The sequence below is a fragment of the Eschrichtius robustus genome, chromosome 19, assembly GCF_028021215.1.
Source record: "Eschrichtius robustus isolate mEscRob2 chromosome 19, mEscRob2.pri, whole genome shotgun sequence".
Taxonomy (NCBI): domain Eukaryota; kingdom Metazoa; phylum Chordata; class Mammalia; order Artiodactyla; family Eschrichtiidae; genus Eschrichtius; species Eschrichtius robustus.
In genome coordinates, this window is record NC_090842.1 from 58098971 (window position 1) to 58115666 (window position 16696).

General features: G+C 57.2%; 3 protein-coding genes across 7 annotated transcripts in view; all 3 read right to left on the minus strand.

Moving 5' to 3' along the window:
* The window catches only part of MEGF8 (multiple EGF like domains 8), a 41419-nt gene extending 37585 nt beyond the window's left edge, over positions 1-3834 (minus strand). For all 4 annotated transcript variants that reach the window (XM_068527207.1, XM_068527206.1, XM_068527205.1 and 1 more), the window contains exon 1: positions 2895-3834. In XM_068527207.1, the coding sequence (XP_068383308.1) occupies positions 2895-3081 (187 nt within the window). In that variant the 5' untranslated portion in view covers positions 3082-3834. The remainder of the gene's footprint in view (positions 1-2894) is intronic.
* A 413-nt stretch (positions 3835-4247) lies between these two features.
* TMEM145 (transmembrane protein 145) lies at positions 4248-12612 on the minus strand. 2 transcript variants are annotated; one of them, XM_068528074.1, is made up of 15 exons: positions 12451-12612; positions 11609-11683; positions 11415-11492; positions 11245-11331; positions 11050-11151; positions 10862-10946; positions 10684-10755; positions 10502-10570; positions 10094-10174; positions 9928-10006; positions 9689-9782; positions 8771-8943; positions 7779-7899; positions 5539-5745; positions 4248-5062 (listed from the first exon to the last, which is right to left on the minus strand). In XM_068528074.1, exons 1-15 carry the CDS (start codon positions 12571-12573, stop codon positions 4814-4816), a joined length of 1695 nt encoding a protein of 564 aa, XP_068384175.1. In that variant the 5' UTR covers positions 12574-12612; the 3' UTR covers positions 4248-4813. The 2 variants fall into 2 exon arrangements, with proteins under 2 accessions (XP_068384175.1, XP_068384174.1); XM_068528073.1 differs by having other exon boundaries at positions 4976-5745.
* Positions 12613-14585: 1973 nt separating this feature from the next.
* Positions 14586-15763, minus strand: PRR19 (proline rich 19). The gene is made up of 2 exons (XM_068529245.1): positions 15145-15763; positions 14586-15058 (listed from the first exon to the last, which is right to left on the minus strand). Exons 1-2 carry the CDS (start codon positions 15761-15763, stop codon positions 14586-14588), a joined length of 1092 nt encoding a protein of 363 aa, XP_068385346.1.
* Positions 15764-16696: the final 933 nt, after the last annotated feature.

The window sequence follows — 16696 nt, forward strand, 5'->3', positions numbered from 1 at the left end:
GCCCCTCTAGGTTCTCACTTTCCAATACGACCTTCATTCCTCTGGGCCAGGACCATCTGTGTCCAGGTGTGCTCTCCTGCAGCCTAGGAGGCCCACAGGACAGGGCCTGGGCCTACTCATCTTGGGGATCCCTCCCCGACATTGCCCAGAACAGGGCTTGGTATTGAGAAAGGGCTCTGGATACTGGATGAAGGAAGGAAGAGATGCACAAGACAGAATACTGAAGTTGGCAGCTCTCCCTCAGGCTCTGGCCAGAGCCCCCAAGAACATCACACATAGACCCCGAGCTGTGGTCTGGAGAACGCAGAAGAACAATTCAGTCAGGCCAGGCAGCCAGACCTCCCAGAATCTTACCAGCCACAACCAAACTATAAAGCTCTGATCCTAGAATCACAAGCACATCTTTGCCAAGTGCCCACCAGGGGCCGGCTCACCATCTGCCTTCCTCATGTTCCACCTTAAGTTCAAGTCCTCCTGTTTCTGCCCAACATGGGCCTAACCCCCAGACCATCCTGGACAGAGATCTGACCCTAAATGCCCCTGCTTTTCAAAAGCATATGCCTCTTATTCACGAGGATGTTATGAGGACTGGCCACAATGAAGTGTGAACACGGTACAAAAGTAAGTGGGTCAGTTGCTTATTTTTTAATATATGGGGGAGCATGTTGGTTCTTAGAGGTGACGGACATTGGGAAGGATGGGAGCTCAAGGGGGGTCCAGAAGTCTCCTGGACTCCTTCTTACCCCAACATCCAGCCAATCGGTCCCCCAAGTCTCACTGGTGAAACTTCACAAATCTCTCAGTGTTCTCTGTGCCTCTCCACCCCCTTAGTTCCTGCCCCAGTTCAGAACTCATCCTCTCCCACAAGACGAGCACACCAAGTCTCCAGTCCACCCCCGACCCAGCCTGAGAGCCATGCCCCACTCCTGCTCAAAATCCCCCTTTGGCTCCCCATCAATCCCAAGAGAAAAGTCAAGCTGCTCAGCATGGCATTCAAGGCCCCTCTTCCCCTCCTTCTGGTGCCCTCCGCTCCTCCCAGCCAACAGTTTAGCCAGACCAGACAAGCCTAGACATGGCTCCTGAGACCCACCAGGCCCTCTTTTGTCTTCCTAGAGGCTGTTCCCTTTTCTCACCAGGTAAACTCCTTTGTATGTTTCAGAACCCTGCTCCGGTGGCTCCTCCTCTGTGACTCCCAGCAGAGTCTTCTCACTCCCCTAGGCCCGTCTACCCAACCCTGCACCTCCTTCGGTCTCAGCCCTGAGCACACCGGGGGCTAAATGTCTGTGTCCATCCCCAACCAGGCTGGAGCTCTTCAAAGCCGGAGAATGATTTATACCCCTAACACATACACACACTTCCCATTCTCTTCTCATCCCCTAGACAGGAATGGCCCCCAAGCTGGGGACAACACACTTCTCCCAAAAAAACATGCTTCATCCATACCCCACACAACAACCATAGAGATCTTCTAAAACGTAAATTAAATCATGTCTTTCCCCTGCTCAAAACCTTCCATAGATGCCCAGTGTCCCCAGACAAAGACCAAGCTCCAAAGGCTGCAAAAGGAGGCCCTGCACGATCCAGACCCTGTCACACCTCTGGCCTTTGCCCAGGACCTCCTCTGGGGGACTCCCACCTCTCCCTGGAGGCCAGCAGCTCCTCATCCACTGCCAAGGGAGCCTTCCTGGACCTCTCCAGCCACTGTCTTGGATTTCTCTTCCACCTCCCTACTGCCCTCAGGACACAGCTCAAAAATCACAACGTCCTACACCGCCTGCTTCCTCCCAACCCTCCAACCTCTGGCTCATTGTTTGTCTTCTTGGATTCTGTGTCCCAGCACACAGATTTCTAGTTCCTCAAAAGCATCATATCCTCCTGTTTCCAGGCCTTTGCACAGGCTATTCTTCTTACCTGGAATGCCCTTTTGCTCTCTCCTGCACGTGCCTCTGGTCTCAGGTATAGCCCAGGCTAAGTCAGATGTCATCTCTGGGATTCCCACTCCCTGGGGGTGGGTTTGTTTCCCCCACTAGACTGGGAGCCCAGGAGGGTAGAGATGGCGCCTTTGCACAGGCTGTTCCCGCTTCCTGGAATGACTTTCTCCTCCTCCTGGCTAATTCCTATTGGTTCTTCAGGTCTCAGCTCAGACATCTCCTCCAGGAAGCCTTCTCTGCTCTCTCCCACCCAACAGGTCAGGCACCTCCTCTGGGCTCCCCAGGCCCGTGGGGTTCCTCCATCACAGCCCCTACCACTCTGGACTGGACTGTCTGTTAACATGTTTGCCTCCCCCACTGGATTCCAAGCCCCAAGTCATCGGGGATTGCTGGGGCTGTGGAGGTCTCTGCTATGTCCCAGAGGCAAAGACAATGTCTGGCACATGAATGACTGAAAGAAATGCTTTTATTGAAGTAATTTAAAAAGAACAACACTAATAATCCTAAGACCATTTACTGGGCATTTATTATGTGCCAGGCACAGTAAATACCTGTTCTCATTTAAGTCCAACAGCCCTATGAGGGGAATACTATTACTATCCACACTTGCAGGAAGGGAAAGCTGAACCTCAAAGGAAGGAAGCCACCTGCCCAAATTCACAAAGCTGGTAAGAAGTGGAACCCAAATTTGAAGCCAGGTGGTTGGGCTCAGAGCCTGAGTTTCTAACAGTTACTCAGAATACCCCTCACTGATGCTTCTGGCTTGTAATTGTCCATCTGGGTCTGGGTGCAACTCCCCCATCAGACTTCAAGGCCTTCCAAGGCAAGGCCTAGGCTGGCTGCATTTTAGAGCAAAGGGCCTGCACCAGAACCGGTTCTGGGAACATGGTGAGTGGATGCAAGATTGCACAAATGGATGAATTAGCACACCAGCCAGTGTGTGACCCACACGGCCCCACTCACCCTCGATGAGCCACTCGCAATTGCCATTGACGCTGTAGTTGCCCGCACCATCTGTCACGAAGCCTGGCGCCTCCCGCAGCACTTGCCGCTGTCCCTTGCAGTCCCCTGCCCGGGCCCCAGGGGACAGTGGCCCCAGCACGGCCAAAGATAGAGCCAGCGCCGCAGCCAGAGCCCGGCCCAGGGCCATCGCTGTCTCCAGCACTGACCCTTACAGAGGGACGGGTCCTAAAGACCCGGAGAAGCCCCTCCACCCGGTTTGAAGACCTGCAAATGCGACCTCTATAGATGGGACATGGCCTTGTAGACCAGGGAGGTCCAGGAGTCGCTGTCCCCGCGAAGGAAACCTCCGCTGTTGATGGGCTCTGGAAACCGAGGGGTGGGCCCTATAGACCCACGGAAAACCCCGTAAATGGGGTCGTTACGTACGGGGCAGACCCCTAGGGGCCATGGGAGTCCCTTATAGACACGGGCCCCCATACGCTGGCTGACCTCATAAACGGGCCGCTGCAGGCCGAAATGGACCTTATAGACCACTGGGTCCCCAGTGGGCGAAGGGCTCTACAGCTCGGCGGGGGCCTACATAGAGTGCGGGCCGGGCCTGGCCCGGATGGTCCTCCGGGAGAGAACCCCCTCCAGCCAGGGGCGGGGCGCGAGCGGGTGCCCAGGGCAGAGTCAGTCTTCAGGGGCTCAGGCCTGGACACCACAGACGAACTCCCTTGCTCACCCACCCGCGCCTCCCTTCCGAGCCGGATGAGCCAGATCAGAAAGACGAAGGGACGCTCGGGCCAGAGCGGCCCCGGGAAGACCCGCTTGGAGGGCGAGAGGGCGGGGGCCGAGTGGCCGCGATGGGAGGGAGGACGGAGAGGAGGCGAGAGTCGCGGAGACGCAGGTCAGAGCGGCCCTGGGAGGACTGCGGAGCACCCAATCCCACCCCTCCACAAAGGGAGACTTCCGGAAACTTCCCCGCCCATTTGTTCCTAAACGCATGCGCAGCAGTGACCTCCTTGGCTGGCGAAGTGAGAATCACACATGCGCAGTGCTAAAATCGTAACCCGAACTCCCGGCGCAGGTGGCTGAGCGAAGCGTCGGCCACTGGAGGGCGCGTCTGCCTCTAACTGGGGAAGAGAAAGTAAAAATAAAGAAGCCGTACAATAAGAGGACTCTGCTAGATGATGATTCATATTTTCAGGGCTCCCAGATTCTGGGTCAACAAAAGGTCAGGTTATGCAGGCCCCTCCCAAGATACCATTTCACAGTTGGTCGCACTGAGATCCCGAGCCTGGAACGGTTCTTGCTCAGCCCCGTCTCTGAGCACTGTCAAGATGTGAAAGAGCCCATCTTAAACATAAAAACTCAACGAATCCTCTTTATTTTGGCAAGAAGGGGAAAAAAGTCTTTCTGCCAAGGACCTGAGGGAGGGCCTCCGGGATGGAGATAGGGTGGACAGAGTACGGGTCCTAGGTCACAGAGATCCCAAGGGAAGGTATGAGTCGAGACTAGCTTCACAACATCCGTCCCGGGATTGGTGGCTCGGGGTCGCGGAGTCCTGGAGAGTCACAGGCAGGGTCCCGGCGATCGTCACTGGTGTTCCGGGGTCCGGCGGGGTCAGAGGTCTCGGAGAGGGCCAGGGGGCCGGAGGTCACGGAACAGCGGGAGCCCAGAATCCGGTGCCGCTCGGGGCAGGGGCTGAGGGAGGGGACGGGGAGAGCGGCTCCCGCGGGACCGTTTGGCACAAGAGTCGGGGGAAGGGGCGGGAGCGGGACACTACGCACCCCTACCTGGGCGCGCGGGGTGGGGAGGTTTGGGAAGGCCGGGGTTGGCAGAGCCCTGGGGCCGGGATAGAGCGGGAATCCGGAGCCCGGCCGAAGTCCGGCCGGGGCCCGGCGCGCGGCCCATGGGGCAGGGGCGGGCAGGGGTGCTCAGACCGGGGGTGCGGTTCCCCCGGCCGTGTGCATGCTGAAGTATTCGGTGAAGCCGGTGTGCGGCGCCGCTGTCTGGGGCACGAGCGGCTGGTAGGGCGGCGTCCGGCCATCCCAGCTCGGGTCGGCCGCCTTGGGGAACCGAGAGGAAGGGGACGGGGAGGCCGCGCCCGGCTCGGCCATGGTCACCACGCGGCCCCTCGGGGCCACCGCCGCCGCCACCGCTGTCTCCTCCACCTGCTTCCCGGCCTGGGAGGGGGGTCAGGGTCAGAGGCCGTCCAGGACCCACGGGGGGCAGATGCGGCCCCGAAGGCCCGTCCCTCTTCCCCCGATGATCCCCCCTCCCGAGGTGTGGGCGCAGGTGTCAGTCAGGGGAGCCTGGACAGTGGGGCCAGGTACTCAAGGGGCGGCGTCGGGGTGCGCCGGGCGAACTCCGGCGGCGGCCGGGGAGGTGGGGGAGAACCGCGGAAGGCCGGCGGCGGCGGCGGGGGCACCGCGCGGGGTGTCTGAGGGGGCGTACGCAACAGCGCCAGGACCCAGTCCGGCAAGGTGGGCGCGGGCACCGGGGGACGGTCGCGGCGCGGCGTTGGGGCGCTGGGGGTGCGAAAGGCAGGGGGTGGGCTCAGACGCCTGGACGTGGAGGGCGGTGGAGGGGCCGGGAGCGGGGTCAAGTACTCCAGGGGCGGCGCGAGCAGCTCCTCCGGCGCCGGGGCCGCGGGGCTTACGCAGGAGGTGGGCGGGGGGATGGAGAAGAGCTCCGTGAAGTTGGGCACCGAGTCGCTGATGAACGTCACGTTCCCGTAGACGTGTTGCGGGAAGGCCTTGTCTGCGGATTGGCTTCCTCCGGGGCCTGGGGCTCCGGCCGAGGCGATCTGCGATGTGCGCACGTGGTACGGGAAGTTCTTGTTGGCCGCCGAAGGGCGTGTCATGATCTGGGGCGAAGGGCAGGCGCAGGTTGGAGAAGGACTGTCCAGGCCTCAGGCTGCCTCCATAAACATGAGGCCCTGAGGATTCCCCTTCACTTGACATCCCCCGCTTCCCTGAAACCCTTCAACTGGATTAGGCGCCTCCCCTGAGCTCTCGCAGTGCCCTGGCCTCTAACCTTTCCCGTCCATCACAACTCTTACTACTCTGCCAATGCTTCCTCCATCAGAGCCCTGATCAGCCAGTTATCACTGAATGGTTAAGCTTCAGCGTCCTACTCTGTCTAGTGTGATAGCTACTAGCTATATGTGGCTATTTAAATTTAAATTAATAAAATTAAACTAAAACTTTCATTTCTCAGTCACACTAGCCACATTTAAGTGCTCAGTAGCCACATGTGGTTAGTAGCTATTGTATGGGACAGCACAGATTGTAGAATATTTTCATAAACACAGAAAGTTCAATTGGACAGCAACTGACAGACTCTAGAATGTTAGCTCCATGAGGGCAGGTACTTGACTGTTCTCTTCCCTGCTGAATCCCCAATACCTTTAGAACAGTGCCTGACACATACAAGCTCTCAATAAATATTGGTTGAATGCAGAGATGTCTCCTGAATTAGCTGGCAGGCCATGAGGGCAGGGACCGGGTGTGACCCTAGCACTGCAACACGGGAGCCCAGCACAGTCCCTCTAAGGTAGTTGCTGAATAAGTGAACAAGGAGCTGAAACCGAAGAACAGTAGAGTGCCAGAGGTGGAGCTGTGCTGAGCTAACATGAGCATTTTTAGGAAGGAAACTGGTTGAAGGTGAAGTATAACAGAAAGGGCACCCCACCTCCCGGCCCCACAGCTCACTGAGTGTGGGATCTAGGGCACATTGATTAAACTCCCAGAGCCTCACTGCAGAAAAGGGGTTACAGTGCCTACTTGGAAAGATGAAGAGAGGGTGGAAATGAAAACCACTGGTGCAGAGCCTGGCACGTGGTGGGTTCTCAGCATTTCTCCTCTCTCTGTCCCTTTGTGACTTCCTGGAACAGAGCCTCAAGAGGGACTGTCCCGGGAAAGTGAGTCTGTACCTAAGGTTCTAGGGTAGAACATGTGGGACCTGGCCCCCTCCCTCAGTGGCTCAGTATATTCCCTGCAAAGAATACATGGTGGACCCCTTGAGTCAGGAGCCGGGGTCTTCAGCAATGCCTATTTCCCCGTGTGATTCCTTCTTATGCCAGATCTTGTGGTCTGCTGGAGAAGGATTGGGTTCAAAGTCCCCCTGCCCCCCGCCACCAAAGGCCATGGAGCCTGGCAGGTCACCTCCCTTCTCTGGGCTTTAGCTTCCCCTCTCTGTATAGTGGGTTCAGTGATGGTTATCCATCCTGTCTGGGGTTGCTCTGCCAATTAAACAAGAGGACGAAATAAATGCACGTGAGTGTTCCCAGCATGAAACAGAGGCTGGTTCGAGACAGGTGTCCGTTGAATGGTGGATGGATGGATGGATGGATGGATAGAAGAACTGTCAGCCAAAAGGCCAGATAGGATGTAAACCAAGGCAAAGAAGAGGTTTGGTGCTTGAACCCTCTGCTGCCATTCAGACTTAGGCCCCCTGAAGCCCCAGCCTGACCCACCCCAGTTGCTTCTTCCTGTGATAGAGCAGCAGAGATGGAAGAGTGTGGGGGGGAGGGGGGAGGAGAGACCAAGGGGCTTAGGGAAGGCAGTGGGGATAAGAAGGGAAGAGTGAGAGTCTAGGGACACAGGGTCAGGATGGAAATGGGGAGGGGGGCAAAGAAAGAGGGTGGGGTTGGGGGAAGAGGCCAGGACACAAAAGTGGGAGAGAGGAATAGAAGAGGGTGGACTCTGGGGGATACAGTGGAATAGCCTGCCAGAACCCAGCAGGCTCTCAGTAAGTGTCTATTGAATGCCTAAAGGGATGAAGTGAAGGAAATGGATCAAGAGCTCAGAACAGAAGGTTCAGGCAGCTCAAGCGTGGAGAGCCTCATGTATCCTCCACCCATTGGTTTCCCATCCCCAACTGGATGCCCAGCCTCACCAGGAACACGCCGTGGGCATACAAATGGATCCCCAGCTGGATGCCATTGACAATCTTCTCCCGGGCCCACTTGGGGATCCCAAAGTTGGCGATCAGGGCCATGACCGGAACTGCAAAGAACCTGAAGGGGAGGTATTGGGTCTGTAGAGACACTGTCCCTGCCTTCCACCCCACCCCATGGCCCCAAATACCCTGCTATGCACACACATAGGTCCCAAGTGGGTCCCAAACTGGAGGGAAGCCAGTGTGACCTTCAAAAGCCAGAGGTTAAAAGGAGACAGGAATCCCACTGGCATGGGAAATTTGGGGGGTGGGGCAAGGAGTAGGTTGAATTTAACTCAGTTCTATCCCACCCCAATCCTGGCACCTGATAGGAAATCAATAGATGTTTGATGAATGAATTAACATATGATAAAAACAATTAAGGACTTACTGCATGCCAGACCTGTTTCTAAGCATTTCACATATATACGGTCATCTAACTCTCACAGTGACTCTATGAGGCAGGTACAACTTCCATCCCCATTAAACAGGTGAGGAAACCGAGGCAGAGAGAATTTAATTGACTTGTATAAGGTCACACAGTTTACAAGCTTTAGAACTGGGTCTAAACCCAGGCAATCTGGCTTAGAATCCATCTACTTTACTGCTGTGTTATGTTGAATAAAAAATATCACAACTAGCTTTTATTGGACATTTACTATGTGCCAGACTCGAAGCCCTCATCTGTTGCCCTATGCATGCTCAAGATAACCCTTTGCAGGAGATACCCCTGACAGCCTTTCTTTATGGGTAAGTAACCTGAGGCACTCTTTTTTTCACTTAGGGAAAGTAATTCTTTCCAGGTTACAAAGTGAGTAAGTGGCAGACTCTGGTGACAGCTGCCTAACTTGAAAGCCCATCTGCCTCCAAGAGGAGGGTTTGAGTTGGGAACAGCCATTTCTGAGAAGCCGGGGAAGGCAGGGGCAGGTTGGGGGCCCAGCACGTCTCACCAGAGGGTGTAGGCAGCAAAGAAGGGCACATAAAAGGGCTGCTTCTCTGGGAAGTGGCGCAAGGAGATGAGCACGGCATAGCAGAACCACACGTAAGCTGCCACCTGTAGCCCGATGAGCCCGTAGCCCGCTGGCGACTCATACGTGTACAGTACCTGGCCCGGGTCAAAGAACTGGACCCAAGGGAGAAGGCTGGTCATAGCCCTGGCCTCCAGCCCTCCACACAGGGACCCCAGACCCCACCCTCAGGTACCCAGGGGGCAGAGGTACTTGGTCAGGACAGAAGCAGCAGGAGAATGAGAGATAGAGATGAAAGCATATAGAAGTAGACAGGGCGAAAAGATAGAGAATATATCTGCTACCATGGGCCCAACACTGGGGGCTAAACAGCACCATGTGTAAGCTTTTCCATTGGCATCAACTTGATGAAGTAGTTCTTATTTTCACCCCACTTCACAGAAGGGGAAACTGAGGCTAAGCAGGAAGACTTTCGGCCAAAGTCAAGGTGATATAACGCCTTAGAGAAGTCCCCTGGGGTAGGTAAGATCCTCCTAATTTTACAGAAGAGGAAACAGGCCCAGAGAGGGGGGCCATCAGCCAAGGTTAGCCAGCTGGGAAGTGGGAGAACCAGAGCGGAATCCAGGTCTGTGTGACTCCTGAACTTAATCACGACACTGAGCATTAAATGTGACAGACAGTGAGAGACAGAGGGAGGAGGAAGAGAGCTACTCAGAGATGGTGAAGAGGGGAGGAATGCACTTAGACAGATGGGAAGGCGGAAAACCACAGAGTGGGAGAGAGGGAGCCAGGAAGAGCGCGATGTGGGGAAGGGCTAGCAGACAGGTGGAAGAGGCCACCAAAAGCTTTGAAGGGCGAGGAGGACAGGGCAGAGCCTGAGCAGTGGCAGGCAGGACTCACCTCGGCCTCATAGATGAGCAGCGCCACGTGGGTGAGGGTGTACAGGGTCATGTAGACAGACAGCTTCACCGAGCCCGAGTGGCTGATGCGGCCCCTGGCGGCATGCCGTGAGGGGGGACAGCAGGGGTGGGGGCCGTCAAGAGAGGAGGGGGCAGCCACACCCCCAGCCCAATCTCTGCCCTGCTCCCTAGCCCAGCCACCACCCCCCACAGTGGTCCCTCCCGCCCCAGCCCGGGCACCGTGTCACCGTGAATCCCTTCCCCAGAAGGATGAGCATCAGCAGGAAGATGAGGAAGCTGGAGGAGAAGAGCAGCTTGGCTGGTAGGAGGGAGGAGAGGGCAGCTCAGACACAGGCTCAAATTGGAGAGGAGCCCCAGCACCCTCCCGGACCCACTTCATTCTCACCCAAGATCTTCAGACTCTCATTGCCAATGCCATCAGTGGCATATTGGCCCCAGTAGATGCAGAAGAACAGGAGGCTCAGGACTGAGGGGAGGATGGGCAGAGAGAGGAAAGGACAGAAAGCAGCTTTAGGGCATCACTGTTCCCTAACACTATGATCCAGATGACCAAAACCCTTTCTTCAGCCCCATCAGGATTCTAGACCCTTTATTCCCACTGACCTCCTAGGAAACTCTGGAGTCCAGGCCCCAGACCCCTCCTCCCTCTGACCCAGGAGTCCAGGCCCCCAGCCCCTCCTCTCCCAGGACCCAGGTGTCCAGGCCCCCAGCCCCTCCTTGCTTAGGCCCAGGTACATGAGCCCTAAGGCCCTCCTCTCACAGAACTCAAAAGTTGGAATACTCTACACCTCACCCTCCACTCCTGCTGCAGCCATGAACATTTTATAAGTCGTGTGGAGCAACTGACGACCCTTCAGCAAATCTGGAAGGAGAGTGGGGAAGGCTGTACACAGACAGGAGGGGAGAGCAGCTCATCTCCTCCAACCTTGTTTCCCCTCTCCCATCTCTCCCCCCCACCCCATGTGCTGGACTCACATCCAAAGTAACAGGAGAGGAAGAAGATGAGGATGAAGACGAGAAGAAAAGTCACATCCGTCTCCAGGATCCCTGCCAATTTGGTGGAAGGAGGAAACCGTGCAGTCAGGATGGGTGTCCCTCAACAGGCTCCCAGCTCCAGGCTCCCACAAAAGATCTGGGGTCCCCGTATGCTCACCAAACTCATCAGCAGAGAAATGCCGTGTCCAGAAGGACTTGCCATTGGTGAGGACCATCTCATACTCCAGCTGCAGCCCATCTCCCTGTGGGGAGTGTGGAGCCCTAAGGGGGGCCCTGGGCAGGGAGGGGGTCGGCAGGAAGGCAAGGAGGAGAAGGCAGGCCCCGGTGGCCGGCCCAGCCCCTTACCCCACACTTGCTGAGTGCAATGTACCACCACCTTTCACGCACTGAGCGGAAGCTGCGGCCGCTAGAGCAGCTCAGGTAGCGCATTCCCTCCTCTGACACCACCTGGGGAGGAGCAAGAAGGCTGAAGCCTGCCTGTGCCTCCCCCTGGCCCTTGACCTCCAGCACCTGCCCATTCCCCGCAAGCTGGGCCCATACCTGACAGCCTGACCAGGCATACTGGGTGGTGAGGTTGATGACCTGGTTGTTCTCTGGCCTGATCACCGACTCCTTGGCCAGGCAGTCCTAGGGGGAGGCAGGGCCATGGTCACTCCTTGGCTAGCCTCAACCTTATCGCCCCTCCCCTACACCCTCCTCACAGACTTCACCTTGTCCCCTATCTTGTACACGGCTGGCCACTGGGATGGGTCGTCGAAATAGAGGAGGATGTTCTGACAGCACTTGGCCTGCAGACCCAAAGATTTGGGGGGTTGGGGGAGCATAGGGAGCTGGGGTAACCCTTGCCTTGGGAAGCCAAGGGAGCATCCAGCCTTAGCATGGTGAGTGCTTGGGGAAGGCTCACCTCAGGGTATCGGAAACGGAAGTCCAGTCGGCCGTAATCCGAGAGGAAGCAAAATCTCGTCAGGAACACCCAGTCCTGGAAAAGGGGCCCACTCAGACCCTCTTCTGAGTCCCTTGAGAACTCTCCTCGACTCCACAGACAACCCCCCAACTTTTCTTCCCTACCCTGGAATACCTGCTTTCCCAAGAAGCGTAAGGGGACCAAGTCACCTCCAAAATTCTTCTGCGATCCTTTCACCTTGGTTCCAGGATTCCTCCTTCAGATGGCCCCCGCCCCAAGTTTCTTCCCCTCCTTTCAAACACTTCTCCCATTTGCCAGGCGCCTGAGAAAGACCCTGGAGGGCCAGATCCCCATCCTGGACACCTTTTATCAGGGATACCATCCCACCGGCTTTGCCCTAATTATCCACACATGCCCTCACGCTGGTCCCAGAGACCATTAGGTGCTGGGGAGTATTCCAAACGGCCCTCTCCTGGTCCTGAACAGGAGTGTGAACTCAGGCTCAATGCGCAGTGAAAAGTGCTGTCCCTTCAGCACCACCTCGGCGTCCCCCACCCCCACCCCAAACTCCGACTCTCCCAACCCGGTCCCCCTCCTCGCCCAACTCTGACCTCAATGTCCCTCCTACAATCCCCGAGTCTCCTCTCGACCCAATGGCCCCCCTCAGCCTCAACCCAGACCCAGTCCCGCACTGTGCCTGCCCACCCCCCACCCCAGCCCCCGCGCAGCACTCAGGGACCGCCCGGGGGAGGCGGCAGGGGGCGGGGCGGCACCTGTCCACTCCCCTCCCTCTCGTCCCTCGAGGGCCTGGCGGGTGGCAGGGGAGGGCCCGGCGCGCTCACCTCCTTGGAACTGAGGTTGCCCCTCACATACTTGGCGCGGGCGCGGGGGTGCAGTGGCAGCAGCAGGAGTAGCAGCGGCGGCAGCAGCAGGCGGCGCAGAGCGGGCGCGCGCGGGGGCTCCATTCCACCCGCTCCGGCCCCAGCTCGGGCTCCGCTCCGGCTCCCACTCCGGCCCGGCGACGGCGGCGAGAGCGCGCGGGCCGGTTGGCGCGCGCCCCCGATTAAAGGGGCCGCCGGGCGCCGCGTTCCCTGCCCCCTCCTCCACAGGATGACCCGGCCTGGACCCTTCCCAATCCCCGTGGGAGGGGACGCCCCTTTCCCATCCTCTCCACGCCTCCGCAGCCTCAGTCCTCCCCTCTGGGAATCTCCTTGGTACCTCCAGCTCCCTGTGTCCTAAAGTGAACTCACATTCCCCCAAGCCGAGTATCCTCCTCCAGACTGCCATCTCAGGATGGCCCACAACCCCCAGGCCCCAGCTCTGTCCTGACCTCCCCCCAGTTTAGTCCCCAAACTGCTCTTTGACTGCCCATCCCCGCCCCCATAACAGCCATCACCAGCTGTGAACACCACAAATCCCATGCACTCTGTGAAGTTCCTACAGAGACACAGAGGCACAGAGTAGGCAAACCACTTGTTCTGGGTCACACAGCTCCGAGGTGGCAGAGAGCCCTCAGCCACAACCACTACACCCTGCTGCCTGACCCTGCCCTGTCACTGCTTACCAGGGTCTGAAACCAGCTGCTGTGAGGCAGAAGAGGTGGTATTGTGAGAAACCCACAAGCAGACTCTGAAATCAATTGCTTGGGCTCAGATCCCAGCATTGCCACTTCCTTCCCATAAAACCTCAGCCAAGTCACAGCTGTGTGACCTCCCAGTCCAGTCTCCTACACCCTGGTACTTACTTTATGGTTTCCCTGTGGGCAATGGGGAGCCCTGGAAAAGCTTTACAGAGTACAGTCCAAGCCCCTCAGCTTCATTTTCCTGATCAGATTCCAACACATTTCCAGCTTCATCCCTCCCCCTCCACTGCAGAAAATCTGCTGCTCCTCAAAATATCATTTTAAAAAACTTTCTAAGTCAGGAGGCCAAGCAGGAAACGTAAGTGTGTGAAATGCTTTCAAAGGAGAGTGTGGACCCCACAAAAAAGGAGCCTCTGCTACTTGGCTTCAGCCAGTTGTTGACAGGAGGGATAGTAGGTCTGCTGCCAGGTTTCTTTCCTTCCTCCCTCCCTCCCCTCCCTCCCTCCCTCCTTCCTTCCTTCTCTCCTTCTTTTCTTTCTTTCTCTTTTCTTTCTTTCTTTTTTTCTTTTGAGAGAGAAGCCAGAATTTCTTTTTTTTTCAAATCAAGCACACTGGTTTGTAACAGTAGATAACTGATTCTAAAATGTTAAATATACTGTAGCCCAAAGAAAAAAGTCTATCGCCATATCCAGGCTTCATGTGCCATTCCTGCCCGGATCCTGCACACACACTGTTCCTGTGCCCACCAGACCAGAAGCCTCTCACAGGCAGAACCCAGACGTGACTCAATCTAGATCCCAGCATGGCCTAGGGATATAGGCTGAATGAAAATGGTCCCACATCCCCTATTTGCCCTCCTCCAGGCCTTACACATGCTGTTCCACAGAAGAGCATTTCTAGATTGCCTGAAATATTCTTTTCCTACTCTACTAGCAAGTTTCTACCAAACTTAAAAAATACAAGGGTCTTATGTCAACTCCCTCATCAGCAGGGCAGAGTCATGACTCCCTCCTTGGACTCTCTCAGCCCCTGCACCTCTCTCTCTCCCAGATGCAACCACTAGGGCTGAAACTGTCTGTGTTCACCACTGTACTGGGAGTCCCCTGGGGACACAGCCTCAGTCTCACTCACTCTGGAGCCCCAGCATTATCAGAGCTCAGAGTCGAGCACATAGTTGCAGTGGGTGGATGTGTTAGACTGACTGAAGGCCCCTGGGCCCTAGGAAGGCGACAAGTGACAGTACCTTCCCCTCCACCCTGGACCCAGAACTCAGAGCTAGGAAAAGCTGCTCTCCTGGGCCAGCCACTCACTAAAAACCAAGAGGATCATGAGGAAGGTACTTTATTGAAGTGATCAGAGTATGGGATTCCTTCCCCTAACCCAGCCTCAGCCTGCTCAGTACAGTCTCATGGGTGGAAAGCACCAGGCCTCTGGGCTGCTCTGGGCCACCACCCAGGAGAGGCTGGGCAGTGGGGCAGGGGGGCTGGGGCTCCAGTCCAGGGCAGAGGTTCGGGACAACAAGGGTGATGGTGGCTGAGGCAGGGGTTGTGGTGGGCCAATCCCCCAGGGCCGGGGAGGGGGAGGTGTGTCTGCCAGCCAGATGCTTTTCAGCAGATCAAAGGCTGTTGGGGGGCCGCAGGCCGCCCCAGATGGCGAAGGCAATGGGGACAATGGGGGTGGCCAGGGACCTTTAGGTGGTGCCAGGTTCACCCGGTACACAGTAGAAGTGCTGGCGGTGTGAGACATGGCGAAGGTGAGCTCCTTTGTCCCCTCTCGCCTCCTCTGCCTCCCCTCCCCTGGGGCCTCCTCAGGGCTGTTGATCCAGGAGGGTGTCATCCTTTGTCTCTCAGGGCCCCTAGGCTTGGTCCCTGGCACAGAGGAAAGAAGCATGGGGCACAGCTGAGCTAGAGCAGACAAAAGAAAAGGAAGCTCAGGGGGCAGGAGGTGAGCTCACCTGGCAAGTGTGGCTGGCAGCCCCGGAGCACCAGAGTAAGGTCAGGCACGCAGCCATGGCAGGCCTGTAAGGTGCCCACGATGGCATTCCTGGCCTCTTGTACTAGGTTCCTCCTGGGGAAGGCCTGTGGCAGAATCAGCTGGCATTGCAGCTCCCCCAGCAGCTGCCCCAAGCCAGGGAGCTGGGGGGGACTAGGTGGGCCTGGGCCCGAGGCTCCAGGCACCTGGTTTTCCTTGCCCCTTGACGGTAGGGCTGGTTCTTGGGCCCTGCCTGGGCTTGGGGAGGACTTGGTGGGGAGTGCAGGGGTGCCTGACTCCAGGGACCCACTGCTAAGCAGCCGTGCCACGTCCAGAGATTTCACCTCGTGGTTGAAGAGACCCCGGTGCTCCCGGCTCAGGCGCCCCTGGGTTATGACCACGAGCTTGGGGGCAGCAGGCGCCACAGAATTCCGGAGGACCACATGTGGATCCCGACTGGCCACGGGAGGATCCTGATGGGCCAATGGCCGGCGACTGCCCGCCAGGGCCTCGTTAAGCTCCCGCCTGGTCTTCCGACGGCGGACACGACCAGGTTTCTCAGGCCGCTGGAAAGGCTTGGGGGCTGGCCCCCTGGGGTCCATGGTGCCCTGGAAGATAAAGACAGGGTGGTCATCAGCATGCAGAAAAGTCAAAGACCTAGAAGTGAGTAGTGAGAAGAGATGGTTTGGGATGAGCTGGGAGTACTATTTAGAGACACAAGATGGACAAAGGGATTGGTAGAGAGCAACTGGAAAAGGCTTGGTCAGGGTAAGGTCAGAAAAAAAGGCAGGGTCATAGGAGTAGGATGAGGTCAAGGGAGTCATGCTGAATGGGAAGATTTATCAGGGGATAGAGAAAGGGTTAGAGAGAACAGGGATATGAAGAAATAGCTAAAAAATGGGGGATGGGAAAGGGATCATTATATTGGAGGGATCTGGTGAACCAGAAAGGGACTTTGGACAGAGGAGAAATCCAGGGGTAGAGGAGGTACTGGAGATTGCAGAAAGTGGAGAGAGATGGTAGAGAGAAAAAGGCAGGAAAGAGAATGGAAGTTGGAGAAACAGAGAATAACTCGGGAGGACAGAAAGGGCAACAGAGGAGCTATCAGGGACTGGGGCCTGGTCATGGAAGGGGGTAGGAAACAAGGCTGCGTGAGGCAGATGAGGTAGGGAAGGGGGTACAGTTGGTGGGGGCGGGGCCGGGCAGGGAAAGGGCACCTCACCTTCTCCTGACTCCAACGAACCCCCCCCTCCCCGCCCACTCCACGTGGCTGTGTGGTACAATGGCTTCTTTTCTGCGGTGACCCTAGCTCCGGAAGCGCCTGATGCTCTTCCGGGCCTCACACAGGGCCTCGTGCAAGCACGCATGCGCGTGCCCCTCCCACGCCCTTTGGCTCCCCACCCCCACGCCAATAGGCACAGGCCCAGGGGCACGTGCCAGCTGCCCTGAGTGCAGGTTATAGCCCCGCCCCTCCTGACCTCACATTCGGAAACCTCTTTCATTTGTCCTTAGGCACCTCCTATCCACCAATTGGC

What these genes read in the sequence shown, in the direction of transcription:
- TMEM145 (XM_068528073.1), bottom strand. Translation starts at nt 12,573, where the DNA reads ATGGAGCCCCCGCGCGCGCCCGCTCTGCGCCGCCTGCTGCTGCCGCCG. An exon ending in TTTGCTGCCTACACCCTCTG is followed by an intron (nt 7,900 to 8,770) that starts GTGAGACGTGCT and finishes CCTCCCCTTCAG; the next exon opens with GTTCTTTGCAGTTCCGGTCA. An exon ending in ATGCCCACGGCGTGTTCCTG is followed by an intron (nt 5,746 to 7,778) that starts GTGAGGCTGGGC and finishes CCTTCGCCCCAG; the next exon opens with ATCATGACACGCCCTTCGGC.
- PRR19 (XM_068529245.1), bottom strand. Translation starts at nt 15,763, where the DNA reads ATGGACCCCAGGGGGCCAGCCCCCAAGCCTTTCCAGCGGCCTGAGAAA. An exon ending in CTGCCAGCCACACTTGCCAG is followed by an intron (nt 15,059 to 15,144) that starts GTGAGCTCACCT and finishes CCTCTGTGCCAG; the next exon opens with GGACCAAGCCTAGGGGCCCT.